The sequence below is a fragment of the Gossypium arboreum genome, chromosome 8 (assembly GCF_025698485.1).
Source record: "Gossypium arboreum isolate Shixiya-1 chromosome 8, ASM2569848v2, whole genome shotgun sequence".
Classification (NCBI taxonomy): domain Eukaryota; kingdom Viridiplantae; phylum Streptophyta; class Magnoliopsida; order Malvales; family Malvaceae; genus Gossypium; species Gossypium arboreum.
The window spans coordinates 129821350-129845126 of record NC_069077.1 but is presented as its reverse complement, the minus strand read 5'-3'; the positions used below and the strand labels follow the sequence as shown (position 1 = coordinate 129845126).

Below are 23777 nucleotides of genomic sequence, written 5' to 3'. Positions count from 1 at the left end.
TTGGGCCTTACACATGAAATTCTGCACGTATGACACAAGATCACAGAAAACCTGATGCAAAATTATCTACAACCGCACCATGTCAATGGTGAAGGACATCTCAGCCATTCCTGTATCGATATTGATTGCTGAAATGCAAGAACAATTCTAATACCAAGTGTTATACCAGAAAGCATGGATAGCTAAACAGATGGCCATGAAGCAGTTGTATGGAGATTAGGATGCGTAGTACAATGAACTACAATGGTGGACAAAATGGGTCACCCTACAAATTTGTAACAAACGTCCCATTTTGGTAATTAATATTGTAGCAAACAACCCATTTCGGTAGCTAATATCGTAGCAAACAACCCATTTCAGTAATTAATAATGTAGCAAACGACCCATTTCGGTAACTAATTTGTAAGGTAACCCATTTTGGTATTTAATTATTTTTTTAAATTATTGAGGTAAAAAAGTCAACTAAATGTACAAAAAACATGCCAACTACTCTAAAATCTAACTTCAACTAAAGAGCTACATCCAACTAATAAATAACACAGCACAACACCATAAATCCGGACAAATAATAAAGATTATAAAACAAAAAAAATAATAATTACAAAAAAAATTTAAAAATGTACCTTCAAACCCAATTAACTTATTGCTTCCAAAACGACAAAATCAAACAAATAATAAGGAACCCAAACCCTAAACAAATAAATAATAATTACAAAATAAAATTACCTTTAAAACAAATTTGTTAATGCATCCTCTCTTCCCAAAACTATAAAATCAAACAAATAATAAGTAAATCAAAATCCTAAACAAATATATAATAATTAAAAAAATTACCTTTCAAAACAACCCTATGTCGTCTTTTCCCTTTCAAAACCCTAAAACCCTCTATTCTTTCTTCCTAAATTATTACTTTGTTTTTTTGTTATAGCTCCACCCTCTTCTATTCTCTTCTCTCTTCTTTCTTCCTGAACTACTATCTTTTTTTTTTTACAGTACCATGGCTGAAGGGACCATAATCTTATAAAGGGCCTTTATTTTTTTCCCGTGAAAGTAAGGGTTCGAGCTGTCAAAAAAATAGAACCCCGTGACTATTAGGTTATGTTTGCCGTAGATGTTGCCTGACAGGTTCCCTCCATCTAGTCGTTGCCGCTCGACAACCCTCCTCCAGGCCTCTGGTGCTGCCTGACACCTCTCCTCCAACCATTTAAAATGAATTTTCTAATGAGCTATATAAGCATACTAGTGCCGCCGTATAGATACCCTCCACCAATAAAATATGATTTTTTTTAATCCAATTATGACCTAATCATGGCCTGATGTTTATAGGAAAATTTGGGTGGTACCGCCACCTTATAAGGCACCACCCATGGACACTGATGCAAACGGTCTATTTTAATAAATAATCTTATTGAAATACCATTTCAGTTAATAATTTTTTTATATTATTGGAATAAAAAATTAGTTAAAAACTTTAAAATTATAAACTGTGTTAAATAATAAATAATACTCTTTTAAGACAATAAAATTTATATTTTTTAATAATACAATAATTTAATAAATCGTTGTAGGGACCTCTAAGTACATTTACTTACAAAACACACACATAACATAATTCTATCTTTTTTTTCGTTTTCTTTGGCTTTAATTTTCTGAGCAAAAGGCCAAAGCCAGATTAGTAGCGATCAGCTTTCCCCTTTTTTGTGTTTCTTTTGTTGGCACAAAGAAAACCAATATTTGTAGGCTTTTATAATTTTGTAATAATTGAACAATTTCTTTTAAGGAACTTGATGTTTTTTTTGTGTTCAAGAGAAAATTACACTGAAACATGTGTCCAACCTATAAGTATTTAATTATTTATAAAAGGATCTCAACATTTAAATAAATAAACTTAGGTTTAATTATGGCTTTTTTTAATTAAATAATTTGTATTTTGATTATTAAATTAAACTGAATTTCTAGCGATTATTGTAAGGGATAAGCAAATAAATTATTAATAAAAGTAACAAATGGGATTTGGACAATCTTTATCCTTTATGACTTGGGAAAATTCAATAAATAAATAAAAGTTGCGAAAAAAGAATGAGATTGCAAGGAGCAAACAAGCATCACCTTTGGTTTCAATCTCTCTTCCGATTTACGTTTTCCCTTCAATCATTTACTGTTTATATTTCCAAAAGAGGATGTCCTTTCCTTGCTTCATGAATTTGATTTCACCACGAAATACCTGCTTTAGGAAAAAGGTTCGACTTCCCAGAAGACAAAGCAAAATCAGGGTTTTGATTTTTACACCCTAAATTTACAAACCCCCTTCTTTATTTGAATTACAAAAAGGGAGGATCACTCACACTGCTTTAATCAAACTTCTTTCTCTTTACTCTTTAAGCAATGCAAGATCTGTTTCAAGTACATACTACTTTAGCATTTTAATGGAATCTTTTAGTCTAACCTACGCCTCATCACCTAAATATTTAGTTCTGCTTTTTAGGGTCAAATCAGGCTCAAAAATTTAGTTTAAAATTCTGTACAAATTATCTTTACTAATTTTTTAGATTACTTTTTATATAAAAATATTTTTTTAAAATAATACATTAAATAGACTGAAATACATTAAAATATATATATATTTAAATTATACTAAATAGTTGTAACTTAACAAAAGTAAATACATTTAAAATAATAACAGAATTAACAATAAAATAATAATTATATAGTATCGAAATAATAACAATAAAATAGTAACAATATATTAACGATATGACAATAAAATAACAGCAAAAAAAAAGTTTAAGTTAATTTGAGCCCGACCAAAAAAATTAACTCGAGACTCAGCCCGTTTAAAAAAGAACCTTATTTTTAATCTAAATCTATTTTTTAAATTTAAATTTTTACCTAAACCTTCTTACTTTTCGGACGAATCTAAATAGTTAAATCCGTCCACAAGTAGATATCATTTAACCTCAAACTCAACTTTGCCGTCCCATTCTTTTTCTTTTTTCTTCTTTCCACGTGTTTTCTAAATCTTTTGACATCTAATAATCGAATTTTCAGTTTTTATTAAGAAAAGATAGGCTTAATGGAAATATAAGCGAAGTCAAGGATTACTCACATAACTGAATCAAATATTCATATGCTTATTACGAATTTTTGTTAAAATAATTGGAAAATAGATCCAAGTTATAATAATTTTATAAAATTGCATTTTATACGTAGACACTTATAAAACAACTTATTATATGATAAACTTGTAACAGAAGGGAAAAACTACCCAAGCATATTAGCTAAGGAAGATATAAGCCAAAATAGCCATCTACTATTTACCACTTATGATTGCATTTCAACACAACCCACACAATGGGAGGCAAAAACCAATGTGCATGAGCAGTAAGGATCTGTGGTACCAAGATCCCATAACTTCATACATAACCACTTCACGACAATCATGGCAGAGAAACGACCGTCATTGCCACAATCTTATCAAGTATATACCTTACTCTGCCAAATTGACCCACCAAAGACAATAAGAATGAGCCAATCCCATGTACTCTTGTCCTCTCAAGTCAAAAGTCAACCTTCAAGTAAGAGTCAAACACCCCATAGCTCACTTCCTTGTAGGTCCAGACCAAGCACAATGGCCCAAACACCTTGCATCAAAACGCCCCAATCTGTTCTTCAATGTTTCAAAAGCAGAGAGAAACAGACATCAAATACCATATGCGGCTAGCATTTCTGCTTGAGATGCTAAAACTTGCCCCCACTACAGATGACAGTAACCATTACAGATTTTAAATTCCATTCCTTATCTGCTGGACAATCAATGTTTTCCCCGTACCTGCAAATCTTGCTGAACCCCACTCAATACTATGTTACTAATACACCTAAAGTTCTACTTAATTTTCAAAAGGGTCTCATATTTTTATCCAAACCATTTCAAATATCAAATAAATTAACTGGTCTTGGATTCAATATATACATTTTTTTTTCTCCGGGTGACCAAGGGTCTGATTATACACTGCAAATAATTCCAGAAAATTTTCATTTTCTCTTTCCAACAGAAATTACATATTTCAAACACAACCACACTTATGGAGGGGGTTAATGAAAAGACACAAATCCACATCACGAATTACCCAAGCTGGAGTTAGAAAGGCTGCTTGAGTTCATATCAAATTAGTAATTTTAGCTTAGGCTTGGGTCTCCTTGAAGCTCTTAGCCAACCAGATGGCAGTTTCCCTAGGAGAAACTTTCTCAGTTCCGAATGGTTTCAAAAGCACCCCAAGCTCGTCATACCTTTGATGTTGTAAGAGTCTTGCACTGAACTCAAGCAACCCTTCTAATGCCTCTGCTCGCTGCCGGTACGACGAGGTGTTGAACCGCCGCTGTCGTGAATCAGAAGATGAATGAGTGGATGCAGCAGCATGATCATGTTCTGAGCCTTCACCATCATCTCGTCCAACTCCTAGACTTTGGTCACTGCCATTGGATGTTGTGATAACTTTGTCCAGAGTCTGAACTGTGCAGTTGTCCTTTGTTATAGAATGGTTGGCACTGTCGATTGACGAAGAAGAGCACTTCGCGGATGTTGATGAGGTTCCACGAACGCAAAAAAGGGGACCATCAGAAGGAGCTAAAGGGAACTCTGCTATTTTGTCAATTCGTGGTGTATTAACAGAAACATCAGGGGAGTTAATGCTGCGAAGCAAACCGACATTGGCTCTATAGGGGGTCACCAAGGCTGCAGTCCTTGTTGGCAATGGAAGAGATTCTCGGCGCAATGAGTAGGAAGATTTCCTTACTGGTGTTTTTGATATTGGAACCTGCACATCCTACCAGTATAAGTAAAATGCATCCATAATTCATCCTACAAAATTAACCCACCATTGAAAGATTACTGTTCTCAGTTTAACAAAATTATTTCATTTCCAAGAAAATGGCCAACAATTTCCACTTTAAGTTTAGTTTTAGTCTCCACAGAAATTACTGAATTCTCAGTTTCAAATACACCAACTAATTTTTAAGCACACCAACACCAAAAATCCTACTAGATAAGAAAAGAACATGATGTCGTCCAAGAATTAATCACAAATTTTACATCAAAGAAAAGATGAAACAAATGCATCATTGCATGGGATGAAAATGTGAAAGACCAAAAGCAGAAGACAGCTATCATCTAGGAGGCTAGACTCGGTCAACACTGAATCCTACTAGATAAGAAAATGAAAATGTGCATGCTTTTGCACTAGTGTTGCTAGGCAAACATCTCAGGAAGAACAAAAAACCAACTAAGTACGAAGGTCCCATTCTCAATCCCTTTGAAATTTGAAAGATAGAGAACTTAAGAGATGTCATTTCCAAGTCATCCCCAATCCACGAAAGAAATGAAGATTAATTTCTCTATTTAACACAGATATAAAGAAATATGTAACTTACCAAATCATGTTTTTGACCAGTCTGGGATTTTTTAGCAGGTATTGTATGCTTCCTTGGAGTGCCAGATACTGCAGGCGTCACTCTTGGGGTCTTAACAGCAGTGGGAAACTTTATGGCTGCTGACTCGTCAACAGTAGTAATCTCTTCATTGTCAAAGCCAACAGAAAATTCTGTGAACTTCTCAAACAAATAACTTGGAATTTCTTGCTCTCTTTGAATATAAGTTAAGGATTCTTGTTCAGTTTCAGATACACTGGGGTTCAAGGCCCTATCATTGCTGAATGACCGCCTTCTGCCTATGACATCTTGCTCAACAAATCTAGTTTTCTTTACAAAATTTAAATCAGACCACCGAGTGGGTATATTGTTGCACCGTGGGCTATTTAATTTCAGATGAACTTTGAGAACATATGGCTGAAGATGTGGATGAGAGAGCAACTCCGAAGCCTGGGTGCATTTCCATTTATTGAGGTATTTAATTTATAAAAAAGGAAGGATATAAGTTTGGCAAAACCATACTTCAACCAGAAAGCTAATGGAGCAAAAAAAAATTGTCTTATATACAAAATACATATTGAATTTTGAGCTCTTTTACATCTCAACCTTGAGGCCACTAGTTCAAAGTTCAAGAGAATACTAAATCTCTTTAAAAGAAATGTTGATTCAAGCAAGAGTTCTAAAATTTCTTTACATGCTAATCTACAAGGGAAGGTGTCATATCACTCACGTTTTGAAAACCTATCTGTCAGCCTGATCTCAGTTGTTGATAACTTGACCTACTACTGAAAGTAAAGTACTATTATACTCGTAAACAAGTCCAACTACTACTTTTTTCCTAGTAAATGTTATTCCTATTGAGGATATCCCCTCATACTTGTGTCTGTAAAAACTGTAAAAGATGAAATGAGAAGGGGAAAGAAACATACACTTGGTCTAAGTTCGGGATTCTTTCGTAGCATGCTTTTTATAAGTCCTCGACTGAAGCAAGAGAAAAAAAAAATTAGACAGGTAAGCAAATTTTATTGATTGAGACAAGAGTGCAACAATAAAAATAACCACAACGATAAAAAGAAATTATTTTAAAAAGTCAAATCGTATTGAGAACAAGTCATTTATATACATATAGAGGATAGTAGACTCACAATGCACCGGTGTACATGGTTGGTAAAGGAGACACTATAGACCTATTTATTTTGTTAATCAGAGCCCGCATATCCTGATAAGAAGATGCAAACAGAAGGTAGCCGTTAGGGTTAACCAAATCCAAACGGATGGATGACCATTTAAGGAACATGCAAGACCATGGATATATAGTGGTTCCTTGTCCTAAAAGTAGCATATGAAATAAGCATTTATCTTTATGTGATTCCATCATCTGAAAACATGATAAGCCATTCAACATAACACTAGGATGTTAAGATTAGGTGCTAATTGATAATTGAGTGTAAGGAACATGCAAGACCATAGATATATACTAGTTCATTGTCCTACAAGTAGCATATGAAATAAGCATCTATCTTTATATGTGATTCCATCATCTGAAAACATGATAAGCCACTCAGCTTAACACTAGGATGTTAAGATTAGGTGCTAATTGATAATTGAGTGTAAGGTGATAATCTTTACTACTATGGGTCCATCCTTGAAGATAAATTTGCTTCTTCAACATATGAGCACAGATACCAAACTTCATGGTAAGCAAACGATTTTCAAGAAAATCTTAATTTAAGAAACAAATCTCAAGTTAGTATCACTAGGGTGATTATATTTTCCAACAATGAAACCCTGACCACGAAAAATGCTATCCAGCTTAAGTTCTTAATGAGAATTATCAAATCATAGCACCACAAGAACATTAAGTGGGAATGAGGAGGGAAAAAGATCAGAAAAGCTGTGCTAAACAAGGACTAGATTTTAAATCATACAACAACAGAATCCTTTAAGACCAGAACTGGCATGAGCACTTCTTTCATATCTCATAGGAATCAATAACTAGATGCTCATTTTTGAGGCACTCAAGAGCAATTGATTAAAAGAATAGTTTGTGATAACCAGTTCATCAAATTCCACATTCTAAGAAACGATGATTTTGGCCATGCCAAGGTCTTAATTAACAGAAGATCAGAAACTTACAAAAGCTTTAAATGCAGGTTTGTGAGCAGTCATTTCATACAGGCAGCATCCTGAAAAGATGCATTGCATTAGATATGTGTAGAATAGAGAGGAGGGGGAGGAGGAGGAAGAAGAAGAGATTAGCAATCAAATTAAGATATTTCTAAAATTTCAATAATTGCAACACACCTAAAGACCAAATATCTGACTTGGAACCATAAGGTATATCAGCAAGTAGCTCAGGGCACATATAACTAGGAGTTCCCACAACCTGTATTTAGAGCAAAACTGTATTATTAAAACAAAGCAAAAGGTGAAACCATATAAAAACAGTACCATTTGTCTGATACTCACAGATGAAGCAAGGTCATCAGAAGTCAACATTTTAGCAAGACCAAAATCACCTGCATAGGTGCACAACATAGAAACTCGCTATGTTTAAAAGATGGAAAGCTAAACACAGAGGCATAACTGACACATGTTAAACAAACCAAATCATGAAATTAGGCACAAAAGGGTTATTACCTAGCCGTATATCTTGATCTTTTGTCAAAAATATATTTGAGCACTGAAACAAAATTAAGTTCAGATGCCGTAAGCCCAAAATCACATAAATTAAACTGACCAATCTTCAGTAAGAATTACCGCTGACCTTTACATCACGATGTAGAATATGATTGGCATGCAAGTAATCAAGTGCCATTAGGAGTTGAACTAGCCACTTGCAAAGTTTCTGTGTATAATTTATAAGGGGGAAAACAGCAATTACTTTTTAAAGTATTATAGACAGCTAAGTCTTTGCAAAGGTGGCCTAAAGTTTTACTACCTCCTCAGAGAAATGCACACCATTGGCTCTTTTTATAGCTTCTGCCCTGTATAATGAGCAATATCAATGTACAGAAGTTAGAAACAAGAGCAAGATAAATCATGCCTTAAGAAATTCTCATTTGCCAAACAATTTCAACATACCCAATTAAATAACAAAGAAAACTTACATATCTCCACCTTCACAGAATCCTATAATTATGCAAACATAGCAACCCTGCAAAATAAAAAAGAAAAACAACATTTAGTGGGAAAATTCATTATTAACGTAAACTTTGAAATAAAGAAGCATGATGCGGAATAAAAAGAGAAGAACAACACTATCTACTAACCCTCTCTACCCAGGAATCTTTGTATTCCACAATAAAAGGATTCTTCACCTTAGAAATAAGCTCCATCTGCATCAAGGAAACCAAAAGGACATTTTAACAACAGAAATATTTCTTTGATCAATGGGGCAAATTTTTGGAGCATAAAAGATGCCAATCTTTCCTTTTGAATTTGCTCTCAATTTTCAATGAGTTCTTCACATTGAGAAAGAAAATTTATGCATATATCAACTGCCTTTTTAGAGGCCAATGTGACACTTCACATTATTATAATAAGAATGAAAGGAGCACATAAAAAGAGCTGACCTCTTGATGGGCAGATCTACGAGCCCTATCAGTCTGCCGAGCAAGGCGAATCTTTTTTAGGACATACCTGACGGATAAAGAAGAATTAAGGCAATGTTGATATAATAAATGGAAAAGAAATCACCTCATTCCACACATTCCCACAATGAAAATCAAATATGCAAAACAAATATAGCACAGTTCAATACATGCATTTAGTCACACACGAAAGAGCACATGCAAAGGCATGTGTGAGCGTTGAAATTTGAACTATAGAGAGAGCTAAACTGAAGTGCAAGCAAACTCACTTCTTCTTTTCATGTTTATGTCTCACAAGCAGGGCAGAGCCAAAAGATCCTTTCCCAATCTGCTCTAGAATTTCATACTGCTCCATATTGAAGATTCCCCCTTGAGGCAAAGTCGAAGAGTCTCCAACTGTTACTGTAACAAGTAAATTTACCAGATAAAAGTTAGTTCCAATTTAACTGCAAGCAGTAATGACAAAAGAACAAGAGAATTAATGATTTCCCAATGGTGAAACATTAGTACATGAGCATATAGCTATCTACCGTAATAAATCAAATAAATGTAATTTGCAGTGGCAATAATGTACAGAACTACCAGAAAAGCAATATCTATACTAGAAAAATCCTTTAAAAAAAGGCCAATACAGCTTTAAAAACGCTAATTTCTGCCGTTTTATGAAGGCAATTTGGTTAGCGCTCAACCTCTAAGCCTGAAAGTTCAACGAAATATTTTTCATTCCTACAACATGTTCAGCCAAAATTAATCAAGTAACTTTAAATTTTAATTTTTTTTGTAAAAAAGGAAATGTTTCTAGCGGCATTTAAGCAAGAGCCGTTAAGTAACAGACCTAAGTAAAAAAGAAAAAGTTTCACTCTCGTCTACTCTACTTATTCATACCAACTAAAATTAAGAAAAATAAAAAGAGAGAACAGTTTATTCACTCTATTATGCATTAACGACGTAAATTGCTTGAGAAATGAAAAATCGAAGAAGAAAACAAGATAATTAATCCACAAAAAAAAAAAGTTACCTGGAGTGAAAAACACAAAAAGGCAGCTGAAAGAGACCAAACGGGGATCTCTTTTGAAGTTCTTCGAAGCAAAGGATAAAAGAATTTCTTCACTTCACTTGGCTAAAAAAAAAAAAACCTACATTAGTTTTTGAATTTGATAGCATAAAAACAGAAGTTTGAAAAAAAACGTGGAAGACTCTTACCTAATTTAAAGCAACATTATTATCAATTATTAATTTTTTATACTAATTTTGGGAGAAAGAGAAAGAGAGATGAAGCTGAACGAACAGTGGAAGGACAAGAAAAAAAAAGAAAAGAAAAGAAAAGTGGTGAAGAATTTAAAATTCAAAATGCACTATTTCCAGAAGAGAGTGAGGTCAAATGGCTTTTTCAAGTAATGTTGTTTTTATACGTTTTTTCTTTTTGGATAGGGCGGGCCGGGGTGGGGGTTTCCTGCTAACGACAGCAAAGGGAAAGGTACAAAAGAAAGTGCACGGGCGAGTAAGGTAGAGTTTCCGGATTCTCTACAAGGCGGTGCACAGGGGATTGGTTAAACCCATTAAACCGCGAATTGATTAAGTCAGGTTTTAAATTTTTAAATAATTTTATTTTTAAATTTTTAATAATTTATTTAATTGAAATAATCTAGTTAATTTGACTACTATATGATTTTAAAACCTTCGTTTTGTATTGATTCATGAAATTAATTAAAAATAAAAATATTGAATATTGATAAACATTAATATTTAATTTAATTTTGTTAATTTGGTTTTTATTCATAATTATGTAGGTCAAGCAGGATATTATTTTTATTTAATTAATAATTAAGTTTTAATTTTATAATTAAAAATAAATGTTTTATATATTAAATTTGTGAAAAATTTGAAAACTGGTGATATCAAATTGTTTGGCGCAGATTGGATTATCTTTGATATTTAATTCTATATGGGTTTGAATTGTTTTAAAATTAGAATATTGTATCGGGGTAGTTTATGATGTTAAACGACAGCGTTTCAAACTGGTTCTGCGAATGGCCTTGTGACGGTGAGTGATTTTGCTACCCCACCTCTACGTTGACTCCTCACCTTACAAAAGATTCCATTTGGACTCCTCAAGATTTTCTACCTTTTTATTTATTAATTTATTATTTCATTTTGTATTTAAAAAAGAATAAATAAATATCGTTATTATTTATTTCAAATTTTGAAAGAACAAATAAGAAGGCCGAGTAGAAGTTTTAAGGAACCAAAGAGTAGCAGGCCCCATTAGGTCCAATTAGGTAATTGGTATTCATATCGTATGATTTTTTATTTTTTTTTGTGAGGGAAGTCGGTTTTTTTTTTACAAAAAAAATCGATGATATTATAATTTAAATAATGCAATCTAATTAAAAAATTACTCACACACATATATATATATATTCAAAACTTGATTTTTTTTTTAATATACATGTTTTTTGGTGTGAAATTTTATAATTTAGTGCTTGATAATGAGCTTCCAACCTTTCAAATTTGGTTGAAAATGTCCTTGGTACCAATCTACCATATATAAGACCCTTGTTAAAAAAGACAACAATGAACATAAAATCAAGTGATTGTAGCAGTCCAAAACTTTTCTAATTAAAAGATTTGATTGGTTCTCAGGACAATGCCCACCATTTTTCTTTAAATTTTGTTTCTTTTAAAGGAGCAATGTCAAAGTCTAGGTATATTAAAAGTCATTCACACTTATCACCAGAGAAATGTAATCTTGATAATGATAGCCAAACCCAATATGACAAAATGAGTTGCAGAAATGGGATGAAAGGTCTTATCCATAAGCTGGACAGGGTTGTAATGTATGCATCACATGTTCCATTAAGATTGCATCTAAACTGGACTGTCTAAAAACCTGAAAACAGCTATGGCAATAATTTCATTCCAGGGTTTTTCAGACATTAATGAACCTAAATCCGAGCCGAAAATGCTATGACTTCAAATGTTTCCCTGTAAAAGAGCTCACTCCACAACAAAGTGAAATAACTTCAAAAGCTGGTATAAAGCATTGCAAAGCAATATTTATTGGCCCTGAAGAAAATCATTTCTAATGAAATCCAGGATTTATACCAAGGTAAATTTATAAATAAAAGGAAGTTTTTAGGCTATAAAAGTGCAGCTTCTTTTCACTTTGATGTGCCTGAAATATACAGCAGGATCTCGAAACTAAAGAAGATGAAAGCTTCTCTAAGACATTAAATATGTGAAATGCAAAACTAGGAAGGTGAACTTTATTGACAATGCAACTAGTCTCATTATTGGTAAACTACACTGATTATGTGCCCATGATTAATTGCCTCGATCTCATTTAGTTTGGGGTCGCACGCATGCACAAAAGGGTGAGTTCTTCCTCTTCTTGATGTTTCTTACACCACCGTAAAGATAGTCTCGCAATAAAACAGTTGTTTTGTGTTCGGTGATTTTGGTTCGACCTCTACTTTCTTTTTCATCGTCAAGCTTCAATAAGAGAAATTGAATTTTCTGCACCTCCAACTGCAAGCGCCCAATCTTTTCTGACCCTTTTCGAGCTTGTTCTGATATTCCCTGCCTCCTACCACTTCCGCTCCCATCTGAATCTATTGCAGGTTTCCCATCAAGAAGGGACCGTGAAGGGTCTCCAGCATGCACTATCAATTTGCGATTAAAATCAGATAGTTTCGTGATAGCTTCCTCAGCTTCTTCTAGCTGCTCTTTTACCGTACCATACTCAATTCCTTTCCCCTTTTTGCCCTTCTCAGTTATCTCTACCTTCCTCTTCAGGTCCTGCACAGTTATCTGAAGATTAGCCAACTTTTGAGCATCAGAATCAAGTCTTTCTAAAATCTTCCTCTTCTTTTCTTCTTGGTTTGGCTCTGTAAATCTCTTAGATTTCTCTTTATCTACACCCAACTCCTTGACATGAGATTTCGTAGAGTGCTGACTGCCCTTGTGTACCTTTACTGTATCAATTTGTTGATGGTCAGATGGTCCCGTGACAATCTTCTGGGCCTTATCACCACTCAAATCAATTGTACCATCACGGTCACTGGCTTCCCACAACCCAAGCATCTGATCATCAGCCTCTGAAGTTTCTCTCCGGCTTAACCCATGAGATGAGCACTCAGATATCTGGTCAAGCATAATATCTTTTGTCATCATCTCATTGTCCTCTTCAATGATTTCAGGTATTAGTCTCTGCGTTTTGACATTGTTACCGAGTCCCTGGCCATGTTCCAGTCCTTGTTTATCATTCACATGCCTCTTTTCTCCAACATTTTCTTGACCTGAGCTGCTTCCATTTCTTAAATCTTCAATCTGCTTCATAGCAGTCTCTAGTTTGGAACTGAGATTTAAGTTTTCCGTCATTGCAAGCTTTTCCATTTCCAACACTGCTTTTTCAATAGCTTTAATTCTCATGTTGATACCCTGCAAGTCAGAACAACCATCTGGAACTGTGGCAATTTGAACTTCATTTGTTTGTTGACAGTTATCAGCATGCAAGTCAGTCCCCGGAGTGGCGTTCTGGAAAACAAGATAGCAGTAAGTGAAAGAATCACAGCTCATAACCACCAAAGATCCATCACATTGTTAACATAAATGATAATTTACTGACAAGGTCTCATTTATATCCAGCCTATTTCTTCTAAACAGAACTAGCTTACACTTTCACAAATTTTTTACATGCTTTTAGTCTTGCAAAATATCTTGGTAATATTATACACAAAATCTTGACATTGTAGAAGCAAAACAATATCAGAAACCACATATTCAATTAACAGGAATTAAGAAAACAAGTTAAAAGTGCGCATGAAATTCATTATATGGTAACAGCTAATATGGCCCCTAAAAGAAACTGCTCTCCATACATCACTTCAGCATAAGTACTAAATAGCTTTCTCATTAGAAACAAAGTTTCAAAAAGAGATCATTTTAGTAACAGCATGTGGGTGCAAACTTCGACATTTAGGTGCATAAATTTCTAGTCAAAATTTTTAAAGTGAAATAAAAAGCAATTAAGAAAGTACAAAGATGGGAAATTGCTGGTTTAAATAAGCCACCAGATGCACATTCAGGTCACAAACATGCATGGCCAAGTTAGCACTGAAGTTGTTAGTTCAACCAAATAGTATGACAACAGCCATATTGCTTTGGTTTATTAAAATTTAAATAGTGACATAAAGTCATAAGCAAACAAACGTATGTTACCTTTACTTGGTTCTGATCTGTGGTAAGTTTAGGATTCAAGAGAGTTCGACTCTCCAAAGATGTCACACTGTCCGAGAGAGAAACAACAGCTGGAACATATACTGCCAACTGAGCTTTAAGTCCTCCATTCTCACATTCCAAGATTCTAACACTTTTTTCCAGCTCTTCTGCTTCCATAGCATTGGACTTGCTTCTACTTTCAAGGACTTCACATTCTGCACTGAGCTCACAAGCCTTCTCCTCAAGCAATGCTCCACGGACAGTAGAAATCTGTAGCTCATCAAACAATGCAGTAGCTTGAGTCTCCCAAAGTTCAACCTCATTTCTTCCCTTTTGTAGTTCAACACACAAACTCTCTTCCCTACATTTCCATTCTTCAAGTTCTTCATGCAATTTTGATAACTCAGCCTCAAAACTCTGATTAGCCTGACGAATGCTTTCAATCTCCTTGTTTTGAATATCATAGTCTCCAGAGAGTTTCAGAATTTGCTTCTTTTGATCTTCTCCTATCAGCTTGACTTCCACATATTTAGTCTTCAGATCCTCCACAACTTCATGCAGTTGGGTTCTCTCCTCTTGAGTTGCACTGAGCAGCTGCCCTGCTTCCAGAAGCTCATTCTCCTTCTGGCATAGTAGATCCTTTCCCTTCACGACTTCGTCATTTAACTGATTGCAAACAGATTTAACTGAAACTAGCTCATTCTCCAAGTTCTGCACCTTATCCTTGAGATGTGAGTTTACCATTTGCGTTTCTTCAAACTTGATCCCCATTATCCTCAGTTTTCCCTCAAGATCATCATTGGAACATTTGAGTTTATCCAGATTGGCCATGAGATGCTTTATTTCAACAAAATTATCAGTAATAATGTCCTTGAGAATAAACGAAATGTTACTTTGAGATACTGCTTCAGCAAAGACAGCGCAGTTTTCCTCTTCTAGATTGTGTTTCTCCTTGCCCAAGTCTGAAACAAACTTCATCAAAGTCCTTTTCTCATCTAGCACCTTGTGGTTCTCTTCAACTGAACTTTGATATGCCCTTTGCAGTTGGTTTCTCTCCTCTTGAGTTGCACTGAGCATCTTCTCTGCTTCCAAAAACTCCTTCTCCTTCAGGCATAATAGATCCTTTCCCTTCACAACTTCATCATTTAACTGATTGCAAACAGATCTAACTGAAACTAGCCCATTCTCCAAGTTCTGCACTGTATCCTTGAGATGTAAGTTTACCATTTGTGTTTCTTCAAGCTTGATCTCCATTATCCTCAGTTTTCCCTCAAGATCGTCATTGAAACATTTGAGTTTATCCAGATTGGCACTGAGATGCTTTATTTCCACAAAATTATCAGTAATAATGTTCTTGAGAATAAGAGCAATGTTACTTTGAGATATTGCTTCGGCAAAGACAGCACAATTTTCCTCTTCTAGATTGTGTTTCTCCTTGCCCAAATCTGAAACTTCCTTCATCAAAGTCCTTTTCTCGTCTAGCACCTTGTGGTTCTCTTCAATTGAACTTTGATATGCCCTTTGCAACTCTGATAGTTGCCCACAAACACTCCCTATTTCTGTCCGCAAACTTTCTTCTCTTTGAACTCCCTCTATCACTTTTAATCTCAATTCTTCATTCATATCTGCAAGTTTTTCAGCTTTGTTCTGAAGTTCTGAAATCTGCTCACACTGAACCTTCGACTCCATACGTAGTGAACTATTCTCAGTTGCAAGATTTTCAGCCTCTAGTTTCAGTTGCCTAAGAATTACAATAAGAACTGAATTCTCAATTATGAATTGTTGATTTTCATCCAGAGACATTAGAAGTGAATTTTGCATCTTTTGGAGCCTGCCAAATATACAGTCAAGAACTGATTGGTCATGTTTGATCGTATCATCATAACCACAGATAGCATCAACTTCAAGAGTCCTCAACATCTGATAAATCCCCATCCTCAGTACAGAAATTTGATCAAATAAGGCTTTTATCTGTGTCTGTTTTATGGAATTTCCAAGCTCCAATTCTGAGATAAGTTCTTTTGATAATTTAGAGGCTTCCAAGAGGTTCCTACACTCAAGCACCAAGGATAAATTCTTCTCTTCCAGATCTTGTGCACATTTTTGCAAGATGAAGGTTTCTACATGAGCATTCATGGCCTTATCTAGCTCCTCTTCGTATTCTTTTTTCATGCGCAGACTTTCTCCTTGTAGGAAATGGATCTGAGATTCCATAGAAGTAGCCCTGGTTTCATTCAACTTCACAAAACTAGCATGTTGCTGCTTTTCAGCATCTAATGACCTTTGTAGTTCTTCTACTTCATGAAGCATTGATTCTCTCTCTTTCTCCAGGACCTCATACTTTTCTTCTAATCCCTGATATCTATTTTCCAAATCTTCCATCCTTTTCTGACTGATATTCAACTCAGAAATCAAACCTTCTCTCTGTGTTAGCAAACCAGACTTCTCATCACCAAGCAGCTGGTATGAAATTTCTAAGCTCTTTAATTTTGTACTCAATCCTTCAACTTCAGCATTTGCATCACAAAGATAATTCTTCACTTCTGAAAACTGCTCAGACTGAACCTTCAATTCCTGATGCAGTGAGTTATTTTCTGTTGCAAGATTTTCAGCCTCTAGCTTCAGTTGCCCAAGCAATCCAATAAGAACTGAATTCTCAATTATGATTTGCTGATTTTCATCCAGAGACTTCAAAAGTGAATTTTGCATCTTTTGGAGTCTGCCAAATATACAGTCAAGAACAGATTGGTCTTGTTTGATCATGTCATCATAACTATGGATAGCATCAATCCCAAGAGTCCTCAACATCTGATTAAGCCCCATCCTCAAGATGGTAATTAGATCAAATAAGGATTTTATCTCCATCTGTTTTCTGGAATTTCCTAGCTCCAATTCAGAGATAAGTATTTCAGACAATTTCAACGCTTCCAAGAGCTTCCTACACTCAAGCAATAGGGATAAATTATTCTCTTCCAGATCTCGTGCACATCTCTGCAAAACGAAGGTTTCTACATGAGCATCCATGGCCTTGTCAAGTTCCCCTTGTAGAAAATGGATCTGAGATACCATAGAAGTAACTCGGGTTTCATTCAACTTCACAAAACTAGCATGTTCTTCCATTTCAGCATCCAATGACTTTTGTAGCTTTTGTACTCCATGAAGTGCTGATTCTCTCTCTTTCTCCAAACCCACATATTTTTCTTCTAATTCCTGATATCGTTTTTCCAAATCTTTCAGCCTTTTCTGGCTGACATTCAACTCAGAAGTCAAACCTTCTCTCTGTGTTAGCAGACCAAACTTCTCATCACCAAGCAGCTGGTATGAAATTTCTAAGCTCTTTAATTTTTCCTTCAAACCTTCAACTTCAGCATTTGCATCACAAAGATGATTCTTCACTTCTGAAAATTGCTCGGACTGAACCTTCAGCTCCTGATGCAGTGAATTATTTTCTGTTGCAAGATTTTCAGCCTCTAGTTCCAGTTGCCCAAGCAATCCAATAAGAACTGAATTCTCAATTATGAACTGCTGATTTTCGTCCAGAGACTTTAGAAGTGAATTTTGCATCTTTTGGAGCCTGCCTGATATACAGTCAAGTACTGATTGATCTTGTTTGATTGTATCATCATAACCATGGATACCATCAAAACCAAGAATCCTCAACATCTGATAGAGCCCCATCCTCAGTAAAGTGATTTGATCAGATAAGGATTCTATCTCCACCTGTTTTTGGGAATTTCCAAGCTCCAACTCAGAGATAAGTTTTTTGGATAATCTGGAGGCTTCCAAGAGTTTGCTACACTCACGCAATAGGGATAAATTCTTCACTTCGAGATCTTGTGCACATCTCTGCAAAATGAAGGTTTCTACATGAGCATTCATGGCCTTGTCCAGTTCCTTCTCATATTCTTTCTTCCTGCATAGACTTTCTCCTTGTAGAAAATGGATTTGAGATTCCATAGAAGTGACTCGGACTTCATTCGACTTCACAAATCTAGCATGTTCTTGCTTTTCCGCATCTAGTGACTTTTGTAGCTCTTCTACTTCACAAAGTGTTGATTCTCTCACTTTCTCCAGACCCACATATTTTTCCTCTAATCCCTGATATCTTTCCTCCAAATCTTCCAGCCTTTTCTGACTGACATTCAACTCAGATATCAAACCTTCTCTCTGTGTTAGCAGGCCAGACTTCTCTTCACCAAGCAGCAGGCATGAACTTTCTAAGCTCTTAAGTTTTGCTCTTGATATTTCAAGTTCAGCATTTGTATTAAAAAGGGAAGTCTCCAATTCTGAGAACTTCTCGAACTGAACCTTCAACTCCTGGTGCAGTGAGTTCTTCTCTGTAGCAAGATTTTCTGCCTCAAGTTTCAGTTGCCCAAGCAATCCAATAAGAACTGAATTCTCAATTATGAATTGCTGATTATCATCCAGAGACTTTAAATGTGAGTTCTTCATCTTTTGGATCCCTCCAAATATACAGTCAAGGACTAATTGGTCTTGTTTGATCTTATCATCATAACCATGGACATCAATTTCAAGAGCCTTCAGCATTTGATAAAGCCCCATCCTCAGTATAGTAATTCGATCAAATAAGGATTTTATCTCCATCTCTTTTTTGGAATTTCTGAGCTCCAATTCAGAGATAAGTTTTTCAGAAAAATTGGAGGCTTCCAGGAGTTTCCTACACTCAAACAATAGGGATAAATTCTTCTCTTCCATATCTTGTGCACATTTCTGCAAGATGAAGGTTTCTACATGAGCATTCATGGACCTGTCCAGTTCCTCTTCATATTCTTTCTTTCTGCACAGACTTTCCCCTTGTAGAAAACTGATCTGAGATTCCATAGCAGTAACTCGGGTTTCATTCAACTGCATGAAACTGGCATATTCTTGCTTTTCCACATCTAGTGACTTTTGTAGCTCTTCTACTTCACTAAGTGTTAATTCTCTCTCTTTCTCCAGGCCCATGTATTTTTCTTCTAAACCCTGATATCTTTTTTCCGAATCTTCCAACCTTTCCTGACTGATACTCAACTCAGAAATCAAGCCTTCTCTTTGTCTTATCAGGGCAGACTTCTCATCACCAAGCAGCAGGCATGAGTTTTCTAAGCTCATTACCTTTACCCTCAATCCTCCAAGTTCAGCATGTGCATCAAAAAGGGAATTCTCCAGCACGTTATTCTTCTCTGAAAGCTTCCCCAGATTCTCAGTTGCAATCTGTAACCGAGAGATAAGTGCGTCCTTCTCAGCAGCAAGTGTGGATTTCTCTGTCAAAAGAGATTGACAGGATTCTTCCAATGCCTTTACTCTCCCATGAACGCTTTCTAGCATGACATTCAAATCTGACAATGAATTCTCTAAAAGGGCATTTTTCTCAATAAGTTTCTCCATTGTTTTCAACTTCCCTAGGAGATCCACCTTTTCATTTCTGTCTCTTTCACAGGCATATTTTAGCTCTGTGTTCTCATCCTGTAATTCCTTCACAGTTGATGCAAAGGTTTCTGGATTTAAGCCAACTGACTCCAAGTGCCCTGTCATATCTTGGTGTCTCTTGCTAAAGGCATTGAGTTCCTCTTTCAAACAGTAAATTTCTTGCTGAAGTGCATTTCTTTGATCCACTCTAAGTGCAACTTCTGCTTCAAGTTTAGCTATAGCCTCCCTTAAGCTTAAGATCTCATCTTGCAAATTCTTGATGGACATTACTGAACTTAAATTGAGTTCATTCAGGCCCTTGTTCTCCTCCTTGACCCTCTGTAGTTCTTCCTCTAAATTCCGCTTACAAGTTTCAGTGACCTGTAAGATTTGAGCCCTATTCTCAAGCTCCATCGCCAGTGATCTGAGTTCTTCTTGAGATAGAGAGTGCAGATGCTGAAGAGTTTGAAATGCTGTTTCAGCCTCCATGAACCTCAAGCGCTCCTCTTGTAGGGAAGTCCAAAGTCCCCCCAACTCCCTCTGCTTCTCTGTTAGTTCTTGACTTTGATCCCCCACCTTCTGCACCAAAGACTCCAATTCAGTATGCAGACTCTGATTGGTCCTCTCCAACAGACTACACCTTTCTTCAGCACCTTTTAAGCTTGCAGCCCCATCATCTATCTTACTGTTGAGCCTTTGAGCCTCCTCCTGAGCACAAGCAAGTTTGTGTTCCAGGCTAGAAATTGTCTCTAAGCACCGCTGGTACTGAAGCTCAGCTACTTCCTTATCTTTGGTGAGCTCAAAAACTACTTGTTTTAAAGTTTCAAGTTCACTTTCAGCTTTCTCTGCTCGTTCAGTCATCCTTCTGAAACTTTGTTCAGCATTCAATAACTTTTCTTCCAGATTGATTATTGTCTCTGAACACTGCTTGTAACGGGCAAGAGCATCCTCCTTTTCAGCTTCTACTCGGGCAATATCCTGCTTTAAGGCTTGGGCTTCAGTTTCAGCTTTACTAGCTCGCTGATTCAGTTCTCCAGCATCCTTTTGCACATGAGAAATACTATTCTCAAGATTATTTACTTTTTCCAAGCACTGTTGGTATTGAACAAGATTTGCGTCCCTTTCAGCCTCTGCTTTGGTGAGGGCATCCTTCAAAGTCTGAACTTCAGCTTCAGCTTGACTTACTCGTTCATTAAGTCCCCAGGAATCTTCTTGTGCATGAGAGGCTTCTCTCTCTAGACTAGACAATCTCTCCAAACTCTGCTGGTACTCTAGTAGGCCAGCTTCTTTTTCAGCTTCTAATTTAGAAAGAGCATTCTTCAAGGTGGAAATTTCCATTTCAGCTTTAGTCACTCTCTCAGATTCGGAAGGGACTCGAGCCCTAAGATCAGGGCCCCCATTGTTTGGGAGACTTTGTTTTTTCTCCCCGCTATCATGAAAGTTAAGGCCTTTTCTTGCCCTACCTTCCATAAACTTCACACGGTTTGTAGATTCTTCAGAACCAAACAAGTCATGGAATTGTTTCAGACCCTTCCTGTTTGTTACAGATTCGGATCCTTCTGTGAAAGCTCCATTCCTCTTGATAGCATGTGAAGAGAGTCCCAAAGCACCCTTCTGCAGCTCGTCAGGCTCCAATAGTGCCCTTACTGGTGGTGGCATCTCAGGTGTTCGGGGGTAAACCTCAGTAGCAGAACCTCCAGGTGAGTCATCTGCAAATGCGATGGGAACTTGATTTGGAAATGCTTCTGTCATGGTCTGATGAGCCTGACGAAGCACCCCGGTAGCATGATCATATCTTTCAGCCAATGCACGGTATGCACGATAAAACTCTTCTACCAATTTCATTAACTCTGGGCGTTTCTTGTAATACATCTCTGCTCGCCTAGCAAAGGAATCAGCATCTTCTTCAATGAGTTTGATCATTTGCTTGACTTTAGCATCCATGTCTGTTCAAGATAAAGATATTTTGATGGTCAAAATATAGGTATACAGAGAAAGATTGAAATTGCAATGCTGAAATTAGACAAAATTATGAAACATAGGAAACCACAATCTCATTACCACTAGGTGAAACCTCATCAGCTTTCATTAATCAATTAACTCTTTCAGACTTAGTATGGTTAGCGAAAACCACTAAGCAAAGATGTTTGTAGACTTTAACTTGCAGAGCAATACCAGATAACATAACTCATCAAGCTTCTAAACCAGAATTCTATACTCATTTTAATGTTAACTTTTATCACTCAACTGTACACGGCTCATCATATCATTTTTTCTGTAACAATTAAATAGTAGACACAATGGTAATAATAGGAATATGGATGCATTTTGAATACTGCAATGATGATAATGTACCTGTGAGATTCTCCTGAAGCCATTTTGAATTTTTAGGGCTTATGTGGCTGTTCCACCACCATGAATACATGCCTTTAGAATCCGCGTGCTTCACAGTTGCCATGGCTTAAGTACTCAACACCACCACCTCCTTATTCCAACCACAGATTACGGTTTACAACTCTTGATTCCAAAAACGAGGTGATGGATCAGAAGAAAACCAGTTTTTTTTATGAAAACAAAGCAACCATTTTCGATTTTAAGAAACAATATGCAAGTCTTCAAATGTCACAGTCAGTACCCGTGCTTAATTCCTGAAAACAGCAAACAAAAGCCAAATAATTCATTTATGACATTAAGGAAAATCACAACTTCATCAGATGAGCATGAACATAATAAAAGAAAAAGATCAAGAAGAAACAGGATGAAAAATAACCTGATCAAGAGAATCCAACGGTCCAAATACATATGAAACAAAGCAAGTAATTACTGGTAACTATTGCCTCACAAGTAACCTGATCAAGAAACCACAAAATCAAAAACCGGTGGTTAATACAGTAGTAAGGTACAATCTGATTAATCAAACGTAAAGATGCTTTAAGGAAAATTACAGATTCACAATCAAACAAGGCATCTAAATCACCAACAACCATGCGATCGACATTAAATCAGCAACATTGAACTTACTCAAAGAAAACAACTAAGTTACCAAAGAAAAAAAACTAAAATATCATGAAGTAGAAAAAGAAATGATATGCAGAACCATCAAAATTCAGCAAACATGTAATGTAGAATAGATTTTTTTTAATTACCATAGAATCTGTATAACAAAAAGACGAAATGAATTCTGGGTTTTGATTATTAGCTGCTGGGGTTTGGCATTTTCGATTCTCAACCCATTTCTTTGAATGATCTTTCAATGGTGCAACTCTCCTTTACTTTCTCTTTGTCAGCTGTTTGTGGTTGCCTTTTTCAGTGCTGGGTTTTGGTGCTATGTGAAAAACATGTCAATGGGGGGGGGGAAGAAAACAAAAACAGAGGGGCAGGAGACAAAAATGAATACCCATTAAAAACAGTGAAGCACCTAACAAAACAAAGAAATCAACAAGTCTTAAAATGACTAAAAATCCGTTTTTATGTGTTTACTTCGTATTCCTTGCGTATATTCGATTAAAAAAAAAACACAGAGATTTTGTGAAAGTAAAATGACAGACTTGTCCCTTGGGAGACTTGGGAGTTTGGCCTTGAAGGTTTCAAGAAATAATGCTGTTCCTCCTCGTGTAGTGTTGTTCCTTAGACCGGAGTTTTAACTCTCTTTCTCTTACTTTTTTTTTTTAATACAAAATTTCCATTTCTATTATCATTTTTTATTAAGTATAAATATAAGCATTTGAAATACAAATAATTAAAATTAAAATTACAAAATACAACTAAATTCATAATAAAAATATTTAAAAAATCAATTTCACCATTAAACAAAAAATTCAAATAATACAAAATAATATAACCGACCTATCTTAGAAAGGAGAAAAATGAAGACCGAAAACCATGATATTATTAGTTGTTCCTCTCTCTTTTTAAGTGGCCTTTTTGTTGTTTTGTCCAATTTATTCAACCTTCATATTAATTAGAAAAAAATAATAGAAACCTCCAATATACTGTTCAATTTCATCATTGAGTCACATGAACATTGTCAAACATTATATGTTTATCCATTTAAGGCTTGCAGATTTTAGTAACTATTTTAATTTATCTTTTAAAATCAATTAATAATAAGTTCTTTTTTATTATTTTCAA

The 23777-nt window shown here is 35.6% G+C and overlaps 2 protein-coding genes across 2 annotated transcripts; both read right to left on the bottom strand.

Moving 5' to 3' along the window:
* Positions 1 to 3910: 3910 nt before the first annotated feature.
* Positions 3911 to 10390, bottom strand: LOC108467556 (serine/threonine-protein kinase Nek4-like). The gene is made up of 16 exons (XM_017768218.2): positions 10221 to 10390; positions 10036 to 10137; positions 9287 to 9419; positions 9000 to 9066; positions 8697 to 8762; positions 8535 to 8581; positions 8366 to 8411; positions 8192 to 8272; positions 8065 to 8107; positions 7894 to 7943; positions 7729 to 7810; positions 7561 to 7610; positions 6570 to 6643; positions 6354 to 6405; positions 5428 to 5874; positions 3911 to 4814 (listed from the first exon to the last, which is right to left on the bottom strand). The coding sequence occupies exons 3-16, from the start codon at positions 9370 to 9372 to the stop codon at positions 4182 to 4184; spliced, it is 1824 nt and encodes a 607-aa protein (XP_017623707.1). The 5' UTR covers positions 9373 to 9419; positions 10036 to 10137; positions 10221 to 10390; the 3' UTR covers positions 3911 to 4181.
* A 1725-nt stretch (positions 10391 to 12115) lies between these two features.
* On the bottom strand, positions 12116 to 23354 carry LOC108469539 (protein NETWORKED 1D). Its single transcript, XM_017770416.2, has 5 exons — positions 22793 to 23354; positions 22417 to 22495; positions 22002 to 22294; positions 14238 to 21592; positions 12116 to 13553 (listed from the first exon to the last, which is right to left on the bottom strand). The coding sequence occupies exons 3-5, from the start codon at positions 22102 to 22104 to the stop codon at positions 12357 to 12359; spliced, it is 8655 nt and encodes a 2884-aa protein (XP_017625905.1). The 5' UTR covers positions 22105 to 22294; positions 22417 to 22495; positions 22793 to 23354; the 3' UTR covers positions 12116 to 12356.
* Between the last annotated feature and the right edge of the window lie 423 nt (positions 23355 to 23777).